Here is a 27,589-nt window from a genome sequence, read left to right as displayed (position 1 = left end):
AGATTGGATTGAAAAAATTCACAGTGTACTTATAGGGCTGCAGTCACAGACGTACAGCATTTTAAATGTTAACTTCATAATGTAATGTGTAATGTTGGACCATTAAGGTGAGCAGCTATACTTTTAAACCCTGTATGAATCTGCTCTGACTAACTTTCCCTTTGTTTCTTTTCGGATTGAGTTCGACAGGAAGAGATTAAGGGGCATAATTAAGCTACAGTAGGCTTACGACCCAACCTTTGACCCGACCAGTCCCACCAGTCCCACCACCACCACCAGCACCAGCAGCAGCCCTACCTGCCCGTCCAGCTGCAGGAGCGCAGCGGGCTCTACCTTCTGTGTGAGCGCCATCTACAGAGCGATGAAGGGGAGGGACAGTGATGATCATGATGATGATGGTTTACTGACTGACTCTCCCTCTGCAGGCTCCCAGCTCACCTTGCACACACCTCGGTGTTAGACCGGATCCACTCTCTTTACGCAGTGCAGCTTGGTATTAAGAGGACACTGACTCTGAATGTAGATAATTTCGTTGCGACGGTCTTTTTTTCTCAGATAAAATAACATGAATCTGCGACGAGAAGCAGTCTGACATGCTGTTAAAACACATTTCATTAAACGACCTTATGTTAGGCCAAAATGTGTTTTCTGTCTGATGAAAAAAAAAAAAAATCTAAAATTGAGATTTTATTCCAGCAGCCGAGTGATTTGCCAGCTGTATTTATTTTCAGACGCAACTGGAAAAATAAAGGGCAACTTAATCATGTTTAATATTTAATTTGCAAGAATACTTTTACATAAAATATAGTTACTTTTTTGATATATTGTTTTAACTCTTTGATATCATTTATAAAACGTATCGTGTCACCTGTTTTAACCCCAAAGTGTGATCATGTGATTATTGGGGGTCCCTGTAAGTTATCGTTTCAGAAGTGTCGCTTCCAACAAACACCTGCCTCGCAGTGCTTATACCTCTCTTCTACCCCTGCCTTTAATTTCCTTGATTCTTCACCCAAAAGTCTCATCATTTCCCATTTCATCTCCCTCCCCTTCCTGACTGTCGGATGCAGAGACCTCCTCATTTGAGCTGCAGGTTTTTTACGTGGGCGAATCACAAAGTGTTGGAATCTATTGCCTTTGTCTGACAAGTCATCCATCTCTATGCGAGGGATCTGTGGGATGGAGGTAGGAGGGAGGAGGAGGAGGAGGTGGAGGAAGAGGAGGTGGAGGAGGAGGAGGAGGAGGGGGTGATCTGTATGTGGGACTGCAGCTTTTAGAAACAGACACACAGGGAGAGGGGTTTCATTCTCAGCCAAAAGCTTCGCTCAGGCACAGCCCATTCTGGAGGAGAGGGGGACGTCCGCTGCTCTGTAGCGCGCCGTGTCCATGTTGTTGTCATCTCCGCCCACATCTGATTAAACCACACAGCCCCGCCGGTCCTCCACGCCGATAGAGGAGAGGAATTTTTATTTTTTTTTCCGGTTGCAGATTTCCGAGCGGATCCGTGGACGCCGAGCCTTACTCCAGTTTTCTTAATTATGTCCTTCAAACGCAAAGAGTGACCCAGTTTTGAGTCCATGTCGCTGCGGCTGGTGCGCTCCTCTAACGCGTGGGTCATGCTCCGCACCTGACAGCCCCTCTGCACACTTATGAGCTGAACAGGAGGAAAACTTAAACATCTCCTCTAGAAGTCTTTCACTGCTGCAGCCTGCGGACGTTTCCCCACAACGGACGGTTCAATATAAATCCTCGTGTTTTTTGTGTTTGGTTTTGGTTTTTTTTGTTTTTTTTGTTTTTTTTTTACTCCTGTAAAGCTGCATTACAGAGGCGAAACGGCGACCTCAGCCGATTACCTTTCTTTCCTTTGCTATCCCATGGATATTCATTGCAAAGCAGACCCCTTCTCGGCGATGCACCGTGAGTATCCTAAATGAGTTCATACACAACAAGGCTGCTTGGTAAATTTATTCCCACAAATTATACGGAGCATGTTGACGTTATATAGAAAAATATTCGGTAATGATCTCTAATATTTTTAATCATTTATTTAACCAACGTGTTATTACTGACCTGGACATGAACACATATAAAGTACAATGGCTGTTATTACATACGGGGGAAAAAAGGCATTTAAAACTGATAAATTTGTTTAAAAATACCTTTAGCTACGTTAATTTTTATAACAAAAATTAAAAGTTTGCAAGGAAACGGTATTTAAACAGAGTTAAGCGTTTTGTTTTGTTTTAATTAGAAATAAAATGAATAAATTAGTTTTAAAATTTAACGTTTTTTAATGTAAAAAACTTTAAAAGTCAATAGTACTTTTGCATCCTGGATTCTGGGTGAACTTTAATAGCACATGAGCCATAGGAGAGCTTATTTTCAATTTTATTTTATTTTTATTTTCAGTAGTTTGTTGTGTAAAGCTTTGGGCAACTTGGGGGTTTATCATACTATATAGGGGCTGGTTTGAGCTACATTTATTTTTAGGAGGCAATATAGAAACTCCCCAATTTAAATACAAAGCTTTTATTACCTGTGAAATGACAGCTACCTTAGAGACACAGGAGCACGTTGTGTGTAAATGGATGCAAACACTTTATAGGAGTTCTCACTTTTGATGTATATAGGTGGTTCAGAATAAAACTGAGGGTGAAATAATTAAGCTGTTTTATTTTCCTCATGTTTTCCTCTATACGATATGGGTAAAAGAAGAGCCGGGCTGTGTCTAAATTATTTATTCCGGCTCATTCGCGACACCCCCGTCTGTAATATGAGTTATCAATGCTCATTTTAATTATTCACAATAATTGTGCAAGGAAAATTAAACAGGTTGAAACATAATATCTGCGACATGTGTTAGGCTGCAGTGGAGAAGATGCTCTCTGAAAACTGTCACTAAGCAGCCCAGCGTTACAGGTAGAGAGGAGTTTTGTATTTATTTTGCAGTTACAAGAGAGCATTTTTAATACTTAATATTATTTGTTCAATTTTGTTTTATTGACCTGAGAACAACACATTTTGGATTCTTTCTCTCATTTTACTTCAACATATACCAGGGATTATTATTATTATTATTATTATTATTATTATTATTATTATTATTATTATTATTATTAATAATAATAATAATAATGATAATAATAATAATAATAATAATAATAATAATAATAATAATAATAATAATAATATCATTATTATTATTATAATTATATTATTATTAGTCTTTCAAATGAAAGGTTTTCGTAATTCAGCAACATGCTCCTGTATGTGTATTATACTGTGTGGAACGGGGCTGTGATTTAATTTTTTGTAGTGAAAATTAAATACTTCTCCCCGGAAATAAAAAGAAATGAACAAACAAAATGAAACGCAGACGTGTCCTCTGCAGGTATGTAATGTTATGCTCCCCTGTGCTGCTGTTGTAACCCACGCAGGGCACGGCGGTGTGAACCAGCTCGGCGGGGTGTTTGTGAACGGCAGACCCCTCCCGGACGTGGTGAGGCAGCGGATCGTGGAGCTGGCCCACCAGGGCGTCCGGCCCTGCGACATCTCCAGACAGCTACGGGTCAGTCACGGCTGTGTCAGCAAAATCCTCGGCAGGTAAAAGGAGGAGATCCACTAGCGTTATAGAGCCTTATTTGTGTCAAACATCAATCTTCCAAGCTTGTTTATGCGCATCCAGTTCTATTTCAGCTTTACCATCAGTTATATATAGACAGGTCACATTCCCTTCTTCTCTCTCTCTCTCTTTTCTCCTACCTCTCTCTATCTCTCTCTCCTTGTCTCTCTCTCTCTCTCCCTTTGCGTCCGAGATTTTTTATGACCTGCAGACTTGCAAGAGAAAAGCATCATAAAATATAAAATTTAGTGGGAGAGTTAAACACTAATTATCCTAGGGGAATATGAGGGTGTAATTAATATTATAAGAGAAGAGATGCTATATATTAATATTATAAGAGACTTCTGGCTTATAAGGAAAGTGTTTAAAGTTCTACTAGGTCACCTTACATGTGACTTTTCATGTTTATAGACGCAATATAGAAAATTACTTGCAGGTAAAACATTCCAGTCTATGGCCTCTATAAACTGACATTTGAGTATATCTTAATCCCATAGAAAAATAGTGTTTATGTTCGTATCGTTTTCGTCAGTGTAAATCCTGAGAAATTAGGTCTACAGCATATATTTCAGAGCACAGATGCTGTGAGATAATATTTTGAAATATATTTTTTTCAGCTATCAGAAGGCATTTCAGAGGTATTCCATTTCACACACACTGAATGTTTGTCACCAACATTTACCAATAGGTCGTGGTGGCATGTCGTGCATGCTACTATCAGCTCATGCAGACTGGAGATGAGGTTCAGACTATGTGCTTTTACAGCTAAACTGTCCTTTGTTCTGTCCGTCTCACTGCTTATATTGTGTGGTTTTAATTACACTGCTTTTCGTTGAAGATCCGTTCACCTCTCAGCTGACACTCATTTAAGTTCACACTTTCCAGATCAATTAATAGATTTAACCGTCATATCTGTAGGTAAATCTTTTTTATACCCTACATGTACTGCAGAAGGTAGGCGGACATTTGTTTTCACACAAGGATTTTTTTTTTTTCATGTCACATTTCAGTCAGTCAGACTTGATGCTTTCACTCTGTCCCCATGCAGGTACTATGAAACCGGCAGTATTAAACCCGGAGTTATTGGTGGCTCCAAACCAAAGGTCGCAACTCCGAAAGTGGTGGATAAAATAGCTGAATATAAGCGCCAAAATCCAACCATGTTCGCGTGGGAGATCAGGGACCGACTATTGGCTGAGGCCGTCTGCGACAACGATACTGTCCCCAGCGTTTCATCCATCAACAGGTAGGCGCAATTAACAGTTTCAGACTTTATTATAGAAAAGAAAAACAGGGTTGTTACAAAGCACTAATACTTCTTTTTCCAAATATTTATTTAAATATGATCATACTAGAAATAATCAGCTAAGAAAGAATGAGAAAATGCCGTGCGTAAAAATGGACCAATCAGTTCGGGAATGAGCAGATAGGTATTTCTTATCTTCGCGCACGACGCTGAGCTGCGGTCATTTCCAGTCGAGCCTGTCCAGGGTGGTCTCTTCTGTGCAATTCAATCCCCCTGTGCGGCCCTCCTCAACACAGCCAGCACGGGGGCTGAGGCTGGGGCCACGGAGAATCACATCTGTCTCGATAAAAACCGATCAATACAGCGTAACCAGATCCAGAGGCAAAGGGAAATACCCAACAAAATCGTTCAATACGGAGACCACACTGCGACAGAGGCGGCGTCAGCCTCTTTATTACCAATGACTCGCTCTTTTTCCAACACCCAAGCAAACGTGGAACAAATCCCACATTTTAGAGCTTAATAGTTCTAGTATATTATTATTATTATTATTATTATTATTAATTATTATTATTATTATTATTATTATTATTATTATTATTATTATTATTATTTCCAAATAGCCACGGGTCACTCAGTAAAATTCTAAAAGAAGGCAATCCACGAACAACAATATTTGCGTTTAACATCAGTCCTCTAGGTTTTGAACTGCAGATGATTGTTGTAATTTATTCATTTATTATTGAAGTAAAACCAGGCAACAATAAATTCAGGAAAATACAGACTGAACCGAATTTCCATCCTAAAACATTTTCTGCGTAAATGGACTATAAAAGAGTTTCTGTTCCACTGAAGCACCCGAAGGAAGAGACACCCTACACCTTCACCTCTCTGCATAAAGCAGGACAGCAGTGCACAAAGTGTCTTTAGACAGACGACGCCGGTGAAATGCCCCAGTGCATGTGAGCAAAGTGAAAAAAAAGCCCCGTAGTGCCTGCGAGTGATGAACTTTGGTTAGGAGGCACTGTTCCAGATAGCTGGCCATCGGCATTACATTTTAATGAGCTGAAGAGTCTCATAACACATCCAGCTAAATGCAGGAGTTAGATGAATCTTTCACTGAAAAGAGAGAAAAGATGAGAATGCCATGGAAATTGTGCTTTCAACAAGTCCAAACTCACTAGTCTTTGTTTTCATGTGTTGAGAAAACCAGAGAAAACACATCTAGTTTTATGTGTTATGGAAAATAGTTAATGCCTTTAGTTTGAGACTAAATTGAGACCAAAGCCAGTACTTTAATAATAAAGGCTGGACACAGTTAAAATGCATAACAGTGCTTTGTTAATTTTTAGAGCATGACTTCACAAATCACAACATAATAAAAAAGCAGGTTTTAGTCCAACAAAAGCACACACTACCGCCGAATAACAATTTATCTATATTTGAAATGTTAATAAACTCTCAGATCCAGAAATACATCCCTATAATAGACCCATTAAAAGTTACTTCAAATATCTAATGTTGTTTTTGTATCTCAGTGTTAGCCTTAAAGCAAGGATGGGGAAATATTAGGAGGAGGGAGAAAGTGAGCTATAGGGAAGAATTAAAAGGTGGACGGATAGAGAAAAAAAACACTGGACCCCTGGTGGTCTCTGTGGTTAAGGGGCTGACCTCTGCTCTGTTTACTACAGAAGGACGCCATGGGTTTAAACACATTTTTCCTGCATGAATTATTAAATATTACACAGATACTGGGTTGCACTTTGTTTTGTGGCTGTTGAAAAGAGCAGAGTACAGAGAAGTCACCTCAAGGTCCAAAGCAGCTTTCAAAGAGAATGACACACAATTTAGCTTTATAATTTAACCTCAAATATATATATATATATATATACTGTGTACTGAATATGCAAGTGTATTATTTTTTATATTTTACTGTTTATTTTTTTCCCTACACTTACCTATCCAAATATCTTATTCAACATCAACAACACAGACTTGAAAAAAGGCCTTGAATTTGCTGAGCTCCCTGAAGTCATGAGGTCAGATAAATGTTATGGTCAGATGTTAGAAATTCAAATAAAATATTGATGTGTGTTTTCTGGTGGTCTGGCCTTTGTTGGGCAGCCTGAAGGAGAGAGTATGGAGGACACATGAGATAGTGAGAGGAATGAAAAGAGCCTGATGTATGTTTTGGCCCCTGAGGAAGTTCACACCATAGCTGTTTGATCCAGAGTTGATAGCTCGTTGCTGGATGGTGAACGAATATGTGGATGCCATTTGTCTAATCTATAGTGTGTAAAGATGTGTTGTCACAATCAGCTCATGAGAGGACATCCATTATGGGACCTCTATTGGTACACAACGCTGCCTGTTATTTACTGGTCTCCTGCTCGGCTGGCTATTACAACATTTCCTTGGTCACTGTTTAAAGACATGCAGTAGTTTCCCATAAGAGCTCAATCTGAGCCTGTTGAAATCCCACTTTCACTTTCTGTCTCAAATTTACAAATATTACATTACCTTTAATGTCTCCAGCTTCTGTCATGGTTGAACTTCTCAGATAATAGTACCAGGGTTTTTTAAAATTTATTTAGTTGTTAAAGTGCAAAACCATTTAAAATATGCTGGTCTCATGTCCAACAAAAAGAAGATATTTATTTTCCTGCCATTTGTAAAGCATCATTTGCATTTGACGCTCCTGGGAGCTCTTTATTGTCGTCTCTTCTTCGCTGGAGACTCAATCAATAGCCGCTGTGAGCTGCCAATGATTCCTGTGTGTCATTCCAAAAAACAAAGACTACAAAAAAATACAATAGTCGTCAGAGAGGTGAGAGAGAGTATATGCGAGGATGGGGAAATTAATTGAAGAAGAGTGAAGAGAGAGTGAAGGGAAAGAAAGGTGTTTGAAGGTAGACGCTTTAAAAGTACAGCAAAGGATCAAGCGCACTGGACGGTGGAGTAGAACTGAGAAAAGCGGATGAGGTTGGAGGAGAGAGACGTGAAATATCAGGTGTGAGAGATGGAGAAAGTGAGTAAGTAGGAGAAAGGAGGCAGTGGGGGAGAAGGAGAGGGACATTATTAGAGTTGGCCAGGTAAAGCCAGTGAAGCTGATCATTGAGGTGAATTGATGTGATTTCATGCTTTGTTTGCAAGATCATTCAGACCAAAGTGCAATGAAGACTTTCCCACCACATCACATCTTTCTGGTATGGAGACTTTATCATATTTCTAACCTCAGAATCCACCTAGATTGAATCTACAATCTCAGGGGGTAGCCCCCCATTCAGACTCACATTGCAGCAGACAGATTGCCCCTAAAGCCCAGAGATTGGCTATTTGTGACAAGGGCCTGAGTGTGAGGATACGAGCGGCCCGAACGATGGAGCGCTTACACATGTGGTGACCTAAGTGGACCTAATATGCCATGTTTAAGTGTCCCAGAGGCTGAGATGGTGTGAAATCTCCATGCTGCGGAAGCAGTATTGATTGGTCCCTGTATGTTCTTCACTTTACCAGGATTATCCGCACCAAAGTCCAGCAGCCATTTCACCCATCCCCTGACGGATCTGTTACACCACTCTCCACGCCCGGCCACACCATAGGTGAGTACGAAAAAAGGGCTACACACACATTACAGCACAGCCGTATGAGCCAATTAGACCTGGTGAAACCAGAGAAACCAGAAAGAAAACTCCTGAACATGAGCATACACACATTTTAACACACATGCACTTGAAAGAGCACACACACATGCACACGCGCACGCGCACACACACACACACACACATACACACACACACACACACACACACACACATATACATACTAACTCAGCTGTTTCTATCAGTGCCCAGCACCGCCTCGCCCCCTGTGACCAGCGCCTCCACCGATCCAGTCGGATCCTACTCCATCAACGGCATCCTGGGCATCCCTCGCTCCAACGGTGAGAAGAGGAAACGAGACGACGGTAAGGGAAGACACAGGACGGCTTTGTTTTCCATCCTTTTAATGCTCTCCTTCACTCGTCGCCTACTTTTTTTTTTTCCATCCCTGTGTGTTAAGAAGATGGCATTTATGACAGCGCTGCAGCCAAGTGTGTTTCTGTGTGCTGTCTCCAGTGACTTGTTATGTTGTATATCAGGCAGGAAGACTGTTGAGAGAGGGTTGCGATTCAATCAGCTTTTTGATGCCCTGTGTTTTTACCATATACCCACAGAGCTCCATCTCAATTTTATTCCATGCTCAAACGTACTGTAGATATCCCATATAGCTGTCATACGACTCTAATCCCCCTCGGCGAGGCATCAGTGCTGCTGCTCTTTGCTTTCATTTCTATAACTTAAGATAAGGAAGGAAAGAAAGCTTGATACTGTCGATCACTAAGTTAATATTCTACTGATGCACAGATACATTTTTTTTACTGCAGTATATTTTATTCTCTGGCGATGAGCAGCATTAAAATAAAGTATTTTTTTCTCTGCAGTCACAGGAGACTGACAAGAAATATACCTAGATATGCTCAAAGATTAAGTGGAAACCTATTCAGTCCCAGCCAGCATTTTTCATTCCTAGGCAAGGCTAGAGAGTGAACACACACTGCCTGAGGGCTAATAGATTATCGGTTTTACAAACAATTGGCTTTTTTAATGCCTATGAATTAACATGTCCCTGGTGGAGGCCTGAACAGGTGTAGGAACAGACAGTTGGAGGCAGGGAGGGGGCTGCTCATGTGCCTGTGTGTGTTTCTGAATGTTTGTGTGTGCACAAGTGTTATCCTGTGGTACTGCTTTGAGGTGGCTGATGGCATGATATGGTTGAAAATGATCCCAAAGAACACTCATCAAAACAGGCCGCTTCCCTCTTTTATGTTTCTGTCTCTTTAGTTCTCTGGAGTGGCAACCACTTGGATGGAAGGAAAATAGGACATTGTAAGTTGAAGTTAGACAATCTTCTCTTTCTCTTTGGTCGATCAGATGACTAAATATTTTCCTACTAAATTGCTGTTTTTTGCTGTTTCAGGGTTTGGGTTTATGAGGATGAGGTGGGGGAGATTTTTCTATAATATTAAAAATAATAAAGTGACTCTAAGGGTGTGCTGTTCACTCTTCAGGATTATCCAATGCATCCTATTTACAATTTATACAATGTCTACTTTCAACAACAAGATACAATTAATAATCAACTAAAATTGTGTTACAATAATTCACACTGTGTAGTTTCTCCATAATTGTGCTTATTGTGTCAAGAAATCCACCACTCCTGTTTGGTGGTTCAGAGTAATTTTTTTTCTTCATATTTTTTAAATGAAATCAGTGATAATTTACAAACTAAGCTATAGAGCTGATCTCAGCTCAGACCATATAAAAACCCTAGCTAAATAGTTACCTGCTGTGTTATCTTGTCAGGCCAGTCAGTAAATATATAAATGAGTAGAGGAGTAAATTTTAAAAATGGGGGATTTCTTTAATGTTTTCTCAAAATAACTCACACTGTTGCATGTCTGAAAAACTGTGATTTTGACAATTGAAGCATCATCATTTTTGTGTCTACATCATGTCCATTTTATGAACACGAAAAAAACCTTTGCTCAACCCATGTACTGCCAGTGTTGTGACGGTGGTGGCGTATATTCTGGGTGGAGGTTGAAGTCAGCGATTGCCCTTTGAGGGAGAATAAAGGTCCCCATTACTGGAGGGCTGTTGAGATAATGTAGTGTGACATGCGTTATGTACACCAGGTCCCCCGTAAGACGAGCGTCAGGGACATAGGTGCCATAAGAGCCATTAATCTCTCCTTGTCATGTGTTATTGCAAATTAAAAGTAGCATGTTACGCTGGACGCCTTCAAGTGAACATGGGAGGAGAAATGAGAGAGGCAGGGGATAAGAGGAATGAGAGGAAAAAAGGGTGTGTGAGAGGAGGAGAAAGAAGGAGGTCTGGGCAGCCATCAGTGATAGTTGAGCAAGAGTTAGTTTCGGGATTCGCGCATGTTGTATACACACACCTATGAACAAAAAATGTGCGTGTTGAGTGTGTCTGCAGTTTCAGATACTCCTCACGTGGTGGACACGGTGGCATTTAAGAGAATTTGCAATTCTGCAGAGAAAAGCTATTAATTCACAAATTAACATCCCCCCTCCTCCTTCTCCTCCTCTCTATCATGGATGTGCAAGCTATCGAAAAGACAAAAGAAATAGCCTTAAGGGGGGGAAAGAGAGAGTCTCAGCCCTATCTGTGGAGAGATTGGTTTGTATGTCTGCAAGCAGCGATACCAATTATGCCAGTGCTAGGAGAACGCGTCTCAATGCGCCCCCCTCCTTTGCCCCCTCCCTCCTCTTCTTCCTCCTCCTCCTCCTCCTCCCACCACCACCATTGCCACCTCATCCCAAATCTATCCATAGCCAGATTTATTTGTGTATCTCATTACAGGAAATGGAATGTTGTTCCTGCCAAAAGCATTAATAGTGAAGTGAGGAAATTACTCTGTTGTACAGCATGCTCTAACTCACACATTTAAACCTATGGTGGAAGTGGGTAGCCAAGAAATGCTAGAGAGGATTGGGTGGCCACTGCTCTGTGACCGTATAATGCTAGAAGTCCCGTGCACTCATTTGAAAAAAACTCCCGGTCTTCCAGTCATTTTCTCAAACAAAAAAAAGATTTTAAGCTCGCTGTCATATGAGACATATCCGCTCTAATTCGCTTTCTTTAAAGGAAACATGGCTTGTTATGCAAATCTAGTGTTTTCCCAGTCTTAGCACACAGTGACAGGTTCCTCCTGACCCCGCTGCTGTATGGAGTCAGGTTGATGTGACCTAAGCGTACGTTTCTCTCATCGTTGACTTACCACATCCTGGAAGGAGCCCAGTACAGCTCTAGGGAGGACACGCAGTTGGAAGCTACAGTGATAAATGAGATGGAGAAAGCAAAGGTCATAACTTGTGATTGTAGCGTGGGTGTGGGATGAGTGTAGAAGGAGCTGATGAGTGTGTGAGTGGGGGAGAAAAAAAAATGTGGCCTCGTACCTTTTTCATTCATGACAAAAAAAAAAAAAAACACATGCAAGAGCCAGAGTCGTATCAGCCTTGCTCAATAGCTGGGGAAAAAACTGATCTAGTTTCTGTTCTGACTTTGTATTTAGTCCTATACAGACGGTCTGCTGTGTAATCTTTTAACACATATAACCTATTTGTGGAGTTTGAATCAGTCAGCGTATGGATTTGAACCTGGGTCTGCACTGGTTGACTAGTCAAGCCACTCCATGACAATGAGTCAATGGAGGATCACTTTAGAAAATAAATGCATCCAGAGTGAGACAGAAATAAATAGAATCATGAGCACCATGATGGCCCTGATGGGGTGTATGCGACAGAGAAAAGCCCAGGTTTGAGAGGGGCCACCGAGCGTAACATAGAGACATGAAGCTGTTAGGGCCTAGACAGTAGAGGAGGACACAAAAGGGTCGACGCTGCATTTCTCCCCTCCTCCTCCTCGGCTCTATCTCTGTCGTTCTGTCTCTTCAACTCAATTTCTCCTCTTATCGTCAGCCTTCTTTTTCCCAGTCTTGCGGGTTAACCATTTGTATTCAGTGACATTACTGAGTGAGACCCCACATATAGTTGTAAACAATATACAATGAGATCCGTCACAAAATGTAATACGGAGTTCACTCAGTGGAGAGGAATCATGTCAGGGAAAAGTCAATTACGGGCAGCAATGCTGAGATTTAATGGAGCAATGGATTACTCAGCTTAAGCAGGGAGAAGCGGTAAAGAGAAAAGACGCAAACTGTTAATTGCATTTCCGCAAATATTCTACATATTGGATGGAGGACGTTAGAAAAATAAAGAAAAATAATAAACGGGGATGGAGAAAACAATGTGCTGCACAAATGTTCCTCACATTAGTCCTAAATTATGTATTTGTCCTGCAAATTTAAAAAAAACAACACACTTTTCAAACTTATTTTTGACCCATTTTCCTCAGATTTATTTGGCAGAAATATTTGGAACAGATGAGGAACAGTTCAGTTCATTCTTGCTCGGGGGCACTTTGACACCAAGCTTTCAATCAAAGGTCACCTCATTTTACCGACTTATCAGCTATTACAAATAATAATAATAAGGTATTGTTACATTTGCGCATTTTTGTTTATCACAGACGTCCTGTAGTGATCTACCTAAATCTGTGAATGAAATCAAAAATAAAAACAAAATAAATATAAGCTTCAAAATACTGAGTTCTAGCAGTGAGCGCAAATATCAAATAAGCATCTCTGAGCCTGCTGACAGTCAGTACACTGGTTGGTGGTGCTAAATCGAATTAATAAAGCTCTTAAACATGACACAACATAACAACCATGGCGGTGTTGCAGCCTCTCTCTCTCCCTCTCTCCCACACCCACCTCTCTCCTTTCTGCTTCAGAGGTTTCATAAATATAGCTGGCTTACAGGGGAGGAGTGTTCACCCTCTGGGTATACCAGTTTGTTTGTGCTCTCTCTGTCTTTTTTTTTTCCCAAGCATAATTGCATTTTTAAAAACATCAACAAATGATGCGCAATGTGTGATAGCATCATTTCATCTATCAGCTGAGGACTAACTGCCTCTGATCTAGGAAAACCCCCGTGTCACTGATATAAGGAGAGAACGAGGCGGTGCACAGGAATTCATTTGCCTTTCAAACAAGCCCCCTCTCACCCATCCTCTGAGTTATCTTATCACAGGAGCAATGGAGATGAAAGAAGGACATAAAGTGCCACCATGCCACCACAGGACATAAGCATCCCCCTTAGAGACAAAGCAAAAAAGAACAGCTTTTGATACCATTGGGGTTTCACAGTAGCTGCTCTTATTTCTTAACCCTGTGCATGTTTGCCTTCAGATGCAGAAGTGCATGGCCACAAAAGGCTTTACAGCAACTTTCACATTTCATTTCTGCATTTCTAAGACAAGGATTGAAGTTCTGTGTGCATTATTTGAGTTTGTCTGGGTAAAAAGCAGCAGAATCCCCCCCTATAATGTTTAAATAAATTGTGTTGAAATGTGCAACCTTTGGACACATTGACGTCAAACATCATCTGTCTGTTCGAGCTGATCAAGTGAAGTGTTTAGTAGAAAGCGTGTTGATTTAGGGCTGCTGCAGGGACTGTCACTGGTGGAGAGTCTTGTTTTTATCTTTGTTTCACTGCTTTACACATTGGTGTTAAAACAAAAAGACGCAGTCGGCAGGTGCTGCAGGACTGATAAGAGTATACCTGCTGAGACGCTCAAAGGGGGTTGAAGAAACATTGGGAAAATGAAACAAACCAATCATTAACACACACACACACACACACACACACACACACACACACACACACACACACACACACACACACACACACACACACACACACACACACACACACACACACACACACACAGGCAGGCAATCTGACAGTCGAGCTTCACACTCCGCTTGACACGCTGACTATCAAAAGATGGGTCTGATTTTCTTTGCAGCCAGCTTGTGCTATATGTCAAACATGAACTTTTAATGGCAAATTCTGACAATAAATTGTTTCTATTTAAAGATCAGAGAAAGTTACATCTCAATGATTAAAAATTTGATACAAATTCACACAATATTTATTTATTTTTAAATACCTTCATCAAAAGTGATTGAAGGGTTTTTTTTATGTTTCAAATTAAAGCGTTTAAAGCAAAGAAATCTCATGTTGGTTTCGTAGATTTTGTTGTAACACTCAGATATAAAACTTTGGAGACTATTTATGTGCCTGACACTTAATTAAAACTCAAAACTGGGTTTTAATTTTGCTTCGGTTTATGTTCAAGTAAAGGGCACCATGAAAGATCTTGTGATGAGAATTTACATCCTGTAGGTTCAGGCTCTGAGTATAAGCATGCTTCTCCAGTGAATAACAAACAGTTGCTATTGATCGAGCTTGACTCTTTTCTCAGACCAGCTGATTCAGGGTAATTAATGACTCCATTTTCTTCTGTACCAGAGACAACAATTGAGTTTCGTACAGCAACACTAATGGTGCTCCACCAGCAGAAGACTCATTCTTCCCCTCAAGGGAGCTGCTGGAGAAAAAAAAGTTAGATGTGCTAAAATATTCAGTTAACTGAAGATGAGAAAAACACATGTGGCACAAGAAAAAAACATATTCCTTTAAAAATCCTGCAAAAAGGTAAAGTCAGAGTATTTTAGCAGTGAAACATGTGCACATTCCAGCCCATCTGTGCACACCTTTACCCAATTGGAGTCCTCTATTCCATTTTTCTCCATGGATCCATTTCTCGCTGCAAGCCGGGTTCATCCTCTGGCCTCAGCCATTGAAAAAAGGTCAAGCAGCCGAGCAGAATGGCAATAACGCCCCTGAAATGGTACCATCAGTGGAACATGATTGATCAATTGAATTCCATGGCACAGAAAAATGTGGGATTAAGTAGAGTATTATACGCACAATGAGTTGAGGCATGATGTTCATTCCAAGTTCATTTCGCTTCCCTCCTCTGCTGGCGGATCAGGCAATCAATAGCGGCCTTGCATATCATATATCACCACCGGCTCACCCAGGAGAGAACATAATCTGCCGCAAATTTAGAATGACAGATTTGTATGGGAGCTAAAGCCCTTATCCGCTGTTGGTGGTGGTGGAGGGGGGGTAGAAGAAAGGGGGGGCAGTAGAACTCAGGCAGTGGACTGGAGGTTCCTGGGATGCTGTGCTGGAGGTTTAAGTCGCCCATTCTCTTTTTTTCTTCCAGTGTGCTTGAGCAATGGGAGAACTGCAGCGGTGGTGGCAGGCTCCCTGGCCAAGTTGATAAGGTCAAAGTTCAGGAGAATGTGGGAAGCACAGGCTCATTTGTTTATATAGAGTCTGACCGAGTGAGGAAATGCATACACTTGCCCTCAACGCCCCGTCCTCATTCGGCCCTGAGCGCCGTCCCCTCTCCATTCTGTTTTCCAGAGACAGGCAATATGTGGTGGGGTGGGGGGGGGCAAAGGGAGGGGTGGGGTTAGGGGGGTAAGGGCAATATGTTGAGGAGGAAATAGTGCAGTTAAATAATGGCTCTCCATTTCCCGCTGGCAGAATGAGAGGCTCTGTATGTAATCGCTAGCCTGACTTTCTCCTCCTGAAACACATGCGCTCCCTTACAAGTATATATTTGCACTGAAGGTAATCCATCAATTACCACTGACCTATCACATGATGACTGTGCTGATGGGTGGCTACGAGAGGAGAGGAGAGGAGAGGAGAGGAGAGGAGAGGAGAGGAGAGGAGAGGAGAGGAGAGGAGAGGAGAGGAGAGGAGAGGAGAGGAGAGGAGAGGAGAGGAGAGGAGAGGAGAGGAGAGGAGAGGAGAGGAGAGGAGAGGAGAGGAGAGGAGAGGAGAGGAGAGGAGAGGAGTGTTTAAATGAGTGTATATGTGCATGAGAAGAAGAGGCAGTGACAAACAGAGGAGATAAAAGGTAGACATGCAGGTGGATCCTCCTAAATTTACTCCTATTCCTCATGCCATTACTTTAAGATCCGTTAACATACCTAACATTGCTGGCCCTCTAGGATGAAATCAATGAAAGCAGACCAGAGCTGCACCCTGATGCACCATGTTTTCCACCTCTCTCTCTCTCTCTTTAGATGGCTCTGATGGATCTGGCCCTGGCAGCGACTCTCAGGGTAGCGTGGAGAGTTTAAGGAAGCACCTGCGAGCAGATGCCTTCACCCAGCAGCAGCTCGAGGCCCTGGACCGTGTGTTTGAGCGTCCTTCATACCCTGATGTCTTCCCCACCTCAGAACACATCAAACCCGAACAGGTTGGCCTGACACTTTTTTTTTCTCCTGCATTTGCATTTTTTCCACCGATCACTCGTCTCTTTTTTCCTGTCTGACCTTAAGTTGTGTGAAATAGATTTTGCAGTCATTTTTACCATCATACAGCGTAGGGAATTAAATGGTACACAGACTGACACGGGTGATGAAAAGCTCTTAGCAACCTCTTGCTCAAATCAGCCTACTAGTCTCCAGCCTATTACAGTGGATAACCTTTATTTACATTCATTAGACTGTTAAACAACAAGAGACTATTAATTTTTCCATTGGAACTCCATGTGGGTGCCCAGGCAGCCTTAGTAGTGTCCTAATTGAGTTCATTTTCATCTCTGTGCGATCACGGGGAATTACAGCAGCGATAAATCAGAGGGACAGCCACTCTGCCTGCTATACAGGCCTTAATGCAGCTAATTACCAAAGTGATTTCTACGGCAAGATCAATACCAAAACGAATTAGAAATGACTTGCAATCACAAAGAGTGGAGGAGAAGGTATTAAAAAGGCGAGAAGAAGGTGGAGGAGGGGGGTGAAAAATAGCATCAGAATGGTCCAGAAAAATCAGTTTTAATTTAATGTAATATTAATCAGGCCTCTTTCTACTCTTTCGGTGTGCCTCTTTTTTTTCCCCTGTTACCAACACCCCCTCCTTTTCTTAAACTGGTGAAAAGATTGGATATTAGGCTATTAGGGGCTTGTCTGGTGTCTGCATCAGGGTATTAAAAAGCCATTTTGAAGAGGCCAAGCTGAATAGGCCTCATCCCTCCCACACTTCTGGCAGCCATGTGGTCAGGTCATTCAGGCCCCCTCTATGCTTGCCACTCGCCCTCCGCCCCAACCCTGCCCAGCCCTGCCCAAAAGCCCATCTGCATGACAAAATGGCTCTTGTGCTGCCGAGGCCCAGTGGAATAGAGAAGAACACCAGCCTAGTGCCAGGGAACAGTTGTAAGCAGACAATTAGAGTTTATCTGGGATAGAGGCAGACAAGACTGGGGTCACCAGCTTGCCCCTGTGGGACCCCCATCCCACTGGCACAAACAGATGCACACTCTGATACAAGCGCTCACAGACTCAAACCTATCCACACACACACTTATCCTTTCAAAGAAGAGTAATCGTGTCAGGAAATGTTATCACATTAACAAACAGGATTCTTCGGATTAAAGAGCGAATAAATATTAGAGTTTCCTAATTGATCTAGTTTATCTTTCTGGCCACAGCTGAACACGACTTTTTTTTTTTGAGTGATAAATTGTAAAACATGGCTACAGTTGAAAATGCAGTTTTATGTGTTCTTCCTTGAGGCAAAGCACAAAGGTTGATTTTGAGGATGTACTCCCCTTTAAAAAAAAACACACCACATGTCTCTCCTGTAACAAAGCCCTGAATGTCTCCTCCCTTGACTGGTCACAGGGATGACTGCAGTGGAGCACAAAGAGCCAGCTGACACCCCGTCCTTTCACTCCTCTCCCAATCCTTCTCTCATCCCTCTCTCCCTTTCTGTTTTTTTTCCCTCAGACAAGCCCTTATGCGTGCATACATCATAGGTCTTGGTAAAGCAGGGACAGGACAGGTTGAGGCATTTTGGAGGTGGAGGGTGGGGTTGGTGGTGAATTCACAGGAAAATATTCAGATGGAAACAGTGAGAGGATCAGCAACAGCTTCTTCAAATCCATCAGTGATTTCCTTCAGACATATTTCATGTACATTTTTTTATAGTGGGAAATCTGCTTTAAATCTTACAGCAGTACATGAGTCATATAAGCCTCATAAATGTGTTGAAATGTAAAATCAAAAATTTATAAAAGTGTGTATCACTGCCACTTGCTCGCATGTGCATTTCTTCACTGGTACATTTTTGTGTTTGTTGTGCATTCCTCTGCAGGCGAATGAATACTCTCTCCCATCCCTGAACGCTGGCCTGGAAGACGTGAAGCCAAGCCTCTCCACCAGCGCCAGCTCCGACCTCGCCTCCAGCGTCTCCCAGAGCTACTCTGTTGTGACAGGTACAATCTGACTCACGCTAGATTGATCCCTAAAAGAACACACACAGCTGCAGCAAGATGGCCAAAGGACTGACGCACAAACGCAACGTGTTTATAGCACTGTTCCTGCTGCGCATTTCCATACAGTAAGGAGCTGTGTACCTACTTTTTCTTTCAAGTTTCTTTTGTTAAAATAAAACTAAAAAACATCAGAGACATGATGTTTGAAAACTTCAACTAAATTTCCCTTCACACTGGTGAATCAGGCTTTTCGAGTTGCTCATCGTTCTGAATTATTCATCCCTTAATCAACACACCCCACATGTGAACACTATTGCAGTAGGACCAATATAATCCTAGCAAACAGAAAAGCTTTTTAGTAGATTAAATGCACTCAAACTTGCCCATAATCTTCTTAAGGATTATGTGTCTCCTGATATCAATAAACAAATCTCTTCCAAGAAAACAATCAGGACTATTGACTTGTCAAGATTTCTATCGCTGTTTCTTTACAGTGCACATATTTTCAAAAGATATATAAAATTCCTTCAATTTTGAAAAGCTCTTAAAAGTAAATTTTTTGAGTTACCCTTTGGTGTTTATTTCTGAGAGGCAGACAAAGGCAGTGCATCATCTGTGCCCATTAAATCCTGCAGGCCTTTCACACACACCGCTCCTAACTGGGTTTTGTGTTTGCCTGGATTGTCCCGCTAACAGATTGACTGGGAGCACTTCTCATAAGAGACAGCTGCTGTTCTCGCCATGACACGATGTTGTCATCAAAGGCTATGATAGCCTGTTGATTGACAAAGTCTGGAATAGCATGCTGGCTGGCTGGCTGGCTGGCTGGCTGCCTCACGCCGTGGAAGGAAAGACAGACTCAGATACGTACAGAGGAGATGCAAACTGTGAAAGAAACTTTGATGCTTTGTGTGTATAATGCAAGTTATTAACGTCAGATGAAGGCCAGCAGGTAATGACAGGTGTTATGCGTATAGTATGTTGTAGTTTTAAATATCTGTATCATGTAACTCACTGAAACGCAACCTATCATATGGGCTTATCTTTTTCCTTTTTTTCTTTTGAGACCGCCAAGTTAAATGAGATATTGCTTCTCTGTGGGTGCTGAGATTTTTTTTTCCCAGGAGAGGCTGACTTTATTGACAGTCCCACAGACTCAAAATAATAGACCACCCTCTAAAAAACAACCAGAATTATTCAATAGCCATCAAATTCAATGAGTCCACTGTGTGCAAGAGAGACTAAGTGGAGAGGTGGACGTTGTGATTGAAAACTGCAGCAACCCCTCTTGAATGATCCTTATTGTTTAGCCCAGCACTCAGGAATAGAGGCATGGGAAGAAAGACTCCTTTTTCCTAAATATGTGGGAGGTAGTTTTTTGCCCTAGAAATTTGGGAGTCGGGAGAATAAAGGTGTGTTTTTGTATTTTACACTGGACTGTCGGTCTCGCTCTGGAGAGCACACCCATAGCAGGTGGCCTGAAAGTCACCTGGGGGCCTTTGGCCTCCTAAAGCGAAACATGTAGGGGCCACAGATTGCTTAACGAAGCAGCTTATCAACTTTTTTTTGTGGAGTGGAATATGACAACATTTATTAGCACAAGCATTAAAAACTGTGATTATTTTCAAGAGGAAATTCAGCCCTAAAGTAACATCTAGTAAGCTTTCATTATTTAATTTTAATGACTATGCAGAGTAATGCATGAAGCATTTGATTGGGTGTAGGTTATCAGTGCATTTTTTTCTGCCATTAGCAAACCTTGTAAATAGGAAAGTATGCAAGGCTGAAAAATACTAAATTACCTTCTTCATTTAGGCTGGTATCCAATTATCACTAAATTATGCTCTCATACTGGAGCTACAAGATTATATTCACTCCTTAAATGTTTTCTGCTCCCAATTAAAATTCATGCAGTTATTGATCTTGTTGATTTTTATGTCCTGAAATTTGCATAATCTATTAAAGATGAATGATTAATGAAGTGCTTGGTTTCACATTCCAAGGGCACTAATGAAAGCAATGTCGACCATCTTTTGTCTCTTCTGTTTAATGTATGAAGGAGACGGAAACCTATGGAGGAGGCCACAGCACAGCCAGAGACGTAGGTCCCCTGAAATGTCCCGATGCTCCCGATCATGATCAAATTATTTCCACTTCATATAGCGTTCGTATTGAAATGAATCTTAATGCTACAATCATGTAAAAAAAATAGAGAAACATCATATCCAGCATTAAGAGAAGTGTAACAAATCATTGGCAAGTTGTCGTTAGTAACAGGAAATTGCATCATACATATACAAGTTACATTTACCACACGTTGAATGTGGAACATATAATGCTGTACTACAGTAGAAACTCATCAGCAGTCAATCTCTGTGTTGTTTGGGCTTGATTATTGCTCATCCGGTGGGAAGGCTGGGTGTAAATGGGAAGCCCTCCGGACTACAAGTCTCTCGATACATCCTTCTATCTTCTTAACTATATTTTTCTGTGCCTATGAGTGAGAAGCTTGCCTGACATGCACATCACAGTTTGATCCCATGTTAGGCTCGGCAGTGCCAGCTAGTCTCTGCTTTGTGGCAAACAGCAAGCAGACACCCAACCAGCCACATCTAGATTGTGGCCTTGTGACAAGTTGCTCAGTTCACTTAATGCTCAAAACGCAGAGCATGAAAATGAATATTTATATTGCCCCTCATGATGGCACTCTAACCTTTGGCCACATATTTGAAAAGTCCATGATCCAAGAATTCAAACTATTCCCTGCAAAACCTCTTTACCTTCTCACAACTGACGCCCTTTTTCTTCTTTTCTCATTAAAAACACAAGAGACCGAAAGTTTAATCATCTGAGGTTGATGTAAAAATTAATGTGTACTTTGACAAGAAGAGTGTTGCTGGGATATACGAGTTTAGAAGTTCTCCATTGATTGAATGTCAGCTTTTTAAAAACAGGCGTTCTGTCAGTAAACAGTTTGTGCACAAAGTTTCAAGATGACATGTTCACCTGAGAGATGGCTGCTGTTTCTTTACGCATCATTCCAACAAATGTTGTGGATTCTTAACAGTTCATTTCTATGGTTGATGGGGTCTGCAGACGTGGTGTCGGTGGTGGAGTCAAGACAGATGCTAGAGAACTCTATAGCTCCTCTGCTCTCTTGGAGATGTGGGAGAAGAGTCCCAAAGGACCTGGAATTTATCTTCCATCTCCATCATCAGGGCCTGTGATTTGACAGGCTCCTTTTACTCTGGCTCTGCTTCGTCTCCAGGACAATAAGCAACACCCTGTCTGATTAGTTTCAGAGTTCAGTGGTCTTGAACGCACATTTGTAGCCATTCTTGTTGCTTCGTAACCTCTGTCTGTTTCGACAACGGTTGCTCAGATGCTGAGATAACAGAATCATATAGCGGTATCCAGGAAGCCTCAGATACACTTAACACCACCACTAGTCTAAAATTCAGACGAATGTCCCAAAATGTTACATGGGCAAAGCAGTGTGATGAACTACAGAAATGAATTACAGTACCCAAATGAGCAGGGGGCATTTAACATACACGCAACACGGGCTGAACTGTGTTAATTAAGTCCAACCCTTGTGGAGTCTGTCTTCTCCTCCACATTTATTTTTATAGTTTAGGATTAGTGTGATGAGAAATGCAGAGAAATGCATGTGATCATGATTCGTGTTAAATTCCAGTGTTTTTCTGGTGTTTCTGCATTATTGTCTTGTACCTGTGAGTGGGAGTGGATGGTTGCTGCGAGGAACTCAAACCAATCTCAGGGTAACTAGAACCTCAAAAGCTTTTTTTTTAAGTTTAACAGCAACATGACAGATTTAATTAAGTGAAGACCAGAACTTTAGGCTGGTCGTTTGCACTCATTCCACTATTCTGTCCCTGTTTCCAGTAAATTTATGACATACTTTTATGGTACATGGGATAAACTTTAGGGCCATCCAATTAAAAACAAAACCCGCTTGTTAGAGTATTTCTGTTCCTGTCACAAAATTCACGTCAACCATTCTCTTTAACGATCCGATCATAATTTGAAGACATTGTTTAAAACTGCGCTTTTTTCCCCCCTCTTTTGGAAAATGATATTTTGTCAAACTAAATATCTAACTACATCACCCTTAACTTAATCTTGATTTACATTCTTCATAGGGAGACAAAAGATTTGGAGAAGTTCCTGTATATTTGTATGGGAAAGCATTCAATTGGGTTGCGTGGCTTTAGGTTCATAGGGCTGACAGGGGATTGGTGGATTGAGTCCCACTCCATAGACCAGCCCTGATCTTAATGAGGAATCGCAACACACAGTCCTGTTGTAAAATAACAATGATGGGGAAGCAGCTAATGAGGCTATCATGGTGTCGGGAAAGAACCATCTCTCCCTGCAGGCCCCAGCAAACAGACCGGGCTCTGGGACAGACGTTCAGTGGCTGGAGACAGAGCTCACATTGATTGTATAGGTTCAAGAGGCAGAGCCGGTGGAAATGAAAGATGCCAGAACTCATCAGCCAAATTAGAGCAAACTGTTGAGTTTTGAACTGTCTGCGAGGCGATTGTTGGATTATCTGTGGGAGTGATTCTGTGGTGAGAAAGAAAGACTTAAATGATGTTGTTTTGTTTTCCCCAAAACCTCAGGGAAATTTTTCACTCATCTGAGCTTGATTGATCAGGCACGGTGTGTTGTTGCAATATTTCACTGGTGTACGGCTCCACTTAGTTGAATGAATTGCTGCCTGATACATGAGAGGTTATTATTACAAGCTATGTAAATGAAATAATCTCAACTCAGAATTCATATGAAGTGTTTGGATCCTGAAATGGTAAAAGATGAGTTCATGCGCAGTCAGTTTCTCATCGTTCAGTTTGCCTTTTACATGCACCCCAACTTTGAAAAGGATTTGTAGACTGGTGTCTCCTGCTGTAACCTTTGGTGTAGTGCAAACAAATTGAGCTTCACCTTCTTTGGTTATTGGACATTAACAAAAGCTGAACATCCATTCCTCCATACATTCGTCTGAATGATTGCTATGAATGCATGTAAAGTATGTGTGGAGTTGCATGACTTCATTACATGGAGTTTCTTTTTCTTTTCTTTTTTCCACCCGGCAGACTCTCATGCATCATATCCACCTTCCATGTGTGTAAAGCGGGAGCCCCATGAGGCATCCTTTGCGCCCTTCACCCCCTCCTCTGTTGGGGACACTGCTCTAGCTGACATCTTGCCCCACCAGTCCAGCCTCTCTGTAGATGCCTCTACTCCCAGCTACCTCTCCCATGCCCACAGCTACAGCCAGTATGCCAACCAGCCTTTTATAGCAGGTACAACTTCACCCAGAAGGCTGCATGACCAGATCAAAAGCTTGTTAAAGTAATTTATTTACCTTTGTTCTGTTTTTTTAAATCAGAGCTTCTTATATACACCAAACTGAATCCACCAATCCCATCCTTCACCGACTGTTAACCCTCATTAACCACGACTGCGCTCTCTCTCTTTCCACCATGCTGTTCACCAGCTCCGACCGCTCGCCTGTCTCACAGCTTAACAAAAGGCCTCCAGGTCTTTCCAGCTATGTGACAGGCCTATGGTCTGAGGGGCCAGAGGAGGCCAAGGGAGGGGGGGTGGGGGGTGCAGAGGCAGAGATAGAGGGCTGATGCTGGGGCCTGCTTTGGACCTGTATCGGGTCCTGTGTGCCCCCTTCTTCCCGTCAGGCCCCATATTGTCCCTGTTAATTACTGGAGTGAATGTAGAGCAAAGAGCACAGAGAGCACATAATGCTCCTCTCGTACTTAATTTGTTCGGAATGTTGGCATATTAATGCCGCAGCAGTTGCATTCTCTGATTAAATGATTGCATAAAAATGATTAAAATGAACATGATACATAAATAACATGCATATTTCCTTTGCCCAGAGTGTACCCAGGTTTCACCCGTTATGATAATGGCTATGCAGTTTCATAAAATCTGCTGCAGCTTTTAGATGTTTGTCAGATTGGCATGTTTGAACAGATTGTTTTTTACGTTACTGCTCATACAGTAAAAGCAATAGCCATACTTCTGCTCAGTTTCATCAAACAAATGTTGACAAAATCCAAATGTTCAGCCAAAGAAAAAGTATTTCTGGATCTGCCACTTTATCCCGATCTTCTCCAAAATTCATTATTAGTTATTGCCTGTCATATGGATAACATCTCACTTAGTTTCAAATTGTATATCAATGAGTTTCTGTGTAATACTGCCAGTAGACAAAAAAACAAACCAACACCAGCAAAAGCACCTCGTGAGTCAACTAACCAGCAGTGCTTTATAAATGACAATGGCACTGCTTTAAAATCACTTTATTGATTTTAAATGAATCTTTACAAAATATCTAGACTTTAGAATCTAAGCTGCACATGAATAAAAGCAAAAATACAATGACGCTTAAAAAGAAGTGAAGTTTTTCATATGGCTATGTTTAGCCATCCTGGTGACCTAGATCTTAAATTTCTATGGGACTGATTACAACAGCAAATATATTTTAAAGGAAATGAATATATTTTTATTCATGTTAAATAGGAAACATTTTTAATTTATGTATTTGGGTATTTATTCAAGACTTGTGCATTTTCCCTTGTGTGTCCAGGTCGAGACATGGCGAGCACCACCTTACCTGGCTACCCTCCTCATGTCCCCCCTACAGGACAAGGCAGCTACCCCACCTCCACACTTGCTGGAATGGTTCCTGGTAAGGGACCAGTTTCCCATTTTTTTCAATGATTTCAATCCATTTTACTTTGATCATTATTTGCACTTTCATTTTGTGTCTCTAACGGTATACGTACAACATAACGTTGAAAGGTGGAAGAACCCTTAAAGCATTTCTCTTGACTCAGAGGATTGAAGCAAGCTTGTTATTGCTTTGTTGGACTGTGGTTAGCTTGTGGTTAGCGTCTGCACAGGAGGACATTAGCTGAACTCGATAGGCGATCACCACAATCAGTGGCCGTGAGATAGGACAGTTCCTCTCAGTTACACTCCAGCTCCCAGCACTCATTACCCTCACCGTGTCCACACAGCACACTCTCACCAGCCTCATCGATAAACACTGCTTTTGCGCGTCTCCTCCTCGCCTCCCCGGACACCCAGGGCTATGGAGCATATCTCTTTCCCCTCTACTTAACCTGCAGTTCAGGTTCACAGCAAACAGTTAAGGGTCAAAACACAGAGGCGTGGAGGGCCTGTAAATATTTAAATCACTATCTCTCTCAGGGATGAGCTTGACTTACACGACCAGCGGTGAGGATGCTTCAGCTGCCAGCGTGTACAGATCTCCCCTCCAACAACTGAAAACACAATTCCCTTTATTGCTCAGAGACATGCACCTTTCACACTGAGCAATAATCAAAGCCGCCGTGCAGTACTTACAAGTGAGCTCAGGGTGCATGAAGCTAACATTTTAATAAAAAGTGAGATTAATTCATTCGAATTAAGAATTACCTAAGTGTTATAATGCCACTAGAGAGTGTGCATGAATAACAGCCACCTACATCATCTACAGATTATAGCAGATTTTTTTTTTTTATCTGGTGATGAAAGACTAAGATTTAGTGACTAGTCCCAAACACTGTTAAAAGAAAAGGCCATTCTTCAGCAGCTTCATATAAAACTGAACCTTTACAACCTCATAAAAGAAAGAAACCTGTAGAAGCATTCTGACAACCCCTCAGCTTGCTGTCCTTTCCGCCGCAATCTGAGAGTGAGAGTCTCTGACTCTAATGGAATGGTATATGAAGTAAAGCATCATTGTTTAAAAGCAGGAATAAAAACATCATGTTTCATTTAATTAAAAAAAAGAGCAATAACTTGACCTGAAGGAACTATGGAGACAAAGCTATACTGTATTTACTGTAACTGCATGCTGCAATGTAAGTCAGTTTTACAACATAAGTCATTTCATTGTGTTTTTGCTCATTTTTTGTTTTTATTAATTTTTTCTCCAGGAGGAGACTTTTCAGGAAACCCGTACTCTCATCCACAATACACAACTTACAACGAAGCATGGCGGTTCAGCAATCCAGCATTATTAAGTAAGCAACTTTCTTTCAAATGATAAAAACTGTAACATTAGCATTTTAAAATTTTAATTATATATATAAATCAACAGTAAACAATTGCCAGGCTACAGCTTTAATAGACATTTTTACAGACGTCTCACATGATAATTCACTTCACAGATTGCAACGACTTCTTCTTCTGTTAACTTTCAGGTTCCCCTTATTATTACGCCGCATCCCGCGGCTCTGCACCTCCCACTGCTGCCACTGCCTATGACCGCCACTAGTTACCATGGAGACCAGTTCAAACTGCAGGGCCAGGGCATTGGTTTCCATATTGTCCCTGTCTGAGAAACACTGAGGTCAAAGGGAATCGAGGTGGAATCCTGAGGGGGTTCCTGTCATGTTACGTCATGTGGAGGAAGGAACGGGGGAGGCTGATGCCAGTCCAGCTCAAGCGTTCCACACTTCTGGGTCAAAAAGGTCCACGGGTGTTGAGGACTCACCCATAATGCCCTCAGTCTCTCACAGACCCGAACATTTCCACAATGACTTTAAGAGATTATATAAATATATATATATATATATATTATAAAATGTAAATGGAAGAAAAACAGTGTGAATACTACCATGTGGAAAATGTTGTGGGTTATTATTTTTGTTCCTTTGTTGCTGTTGTTGTTATTTTATTCATTGATCCTCACATTCCTTTTATGATGAACTGCAGTATTTTCTGCTCTAAAGAGAAAAGTCCCAGGTTGATGGCAGCCATCCTATAGCTTGATGGTGCAGCGACTTAAACCAGTCTTGTGGAGTCTGATGCTTAAAGGAACCCTTA

General features: G+C 41.5%; 1 protein-coding gene across 3 annotated transcripts; it reads left to right on the top strand.

Annotated features, from left to right (window-relative positions):
- The first annotated feature begins 1,289 nt into the window (after window positions 1–1,289).
- On the top strand, window positions 1,290–27,280 carry pax2a (paired box 2a). 3 transcript variants are annotated; one of them, XM_068327184.1, is made up of 12 exons: window positions 1,290–1,917; window positions 3,438–3,603; window positions 4,671–4,868; window positions 8,385–8,470; window positions 8,716–8,835; window positions 9,752–9,796; window positions 16,512–16,687; window positions 18,586–18,706; window positions 23,827–24,036; window positions 25,341–25,442; window positions 26,698–26,784; window positions 26,965–27,280. In XM_068327184.1, exons 1-12 carry the CDS (start codon window positions 1,875–1,877, stop codon window positions 27,036–27,038), a joined length of 1,428 nt encoding a protein of 475 aa, XP_068183285.1. In that variant the 5' UTR covers window positions 1,290–1,874; the 3' UTR covers window positions 27,039–27,280. The 3 variants fall into 3 exon arrangements, with proteins under 3 accessions (XP_068183285.1, XP_068183286.1, XP_068183287.1); XM_068327185.1 differs by lacking the exon at window positions 23,827–24,036 and adding an exon at window positions 20,766–20,807; XM_068327186.1 differs by lacking the exon at window positions 23,827–24,036.
- The last annotated feature ends 309 nt before the right edge of the window (window positions 27,281–27,589 follow it).

The sequence above is a fragment of the Antennarius striatus genome, chromosome 11, assembly GCF_040054535.1.
Source record: "Antennarius striatus isolate MH-2024 chromosome 11, ASM4005453v1, whole genome shotgun sequence".
NCBI classification, from domain to species: domain Eukaryota; kingdom Metazoa; phylum Chordata; class Actinopteri; order Lophiiformes; family Antennariidae; genus Antennarius; species Antennarius striatus.
The sequence above is the reverse complement of the archived record's forward strand: the minus strand, read 5'-3'. Positions and strand labels throughout refer to the sequence as shown.

Excerpts from the sequence above, each read along its gene's own strand:
- pax2a (XM_068327184.1), top strand. The coding sequence starts at position 1,875 with ATGGATATTCATTGCAAAGCAGACCCCTTCTCGGCGATGCACC. Across the intron at positions 3,604-4,670 it reads GTCAGCAAAATCCTCGGCAG|GTACTATGAAACCGGCAGTA; the intron begins GTAAAAGGAGGA and ends GTCCCCATGCAG. Across the intron at positions 25,443-26,697 it reads ACTTGCTGGAATGGTTCCTG|GAGGAGACTTTTCAGGAAAC; the intron begins GTAAGGGACCAG and ends TTTTTTCTCCAG.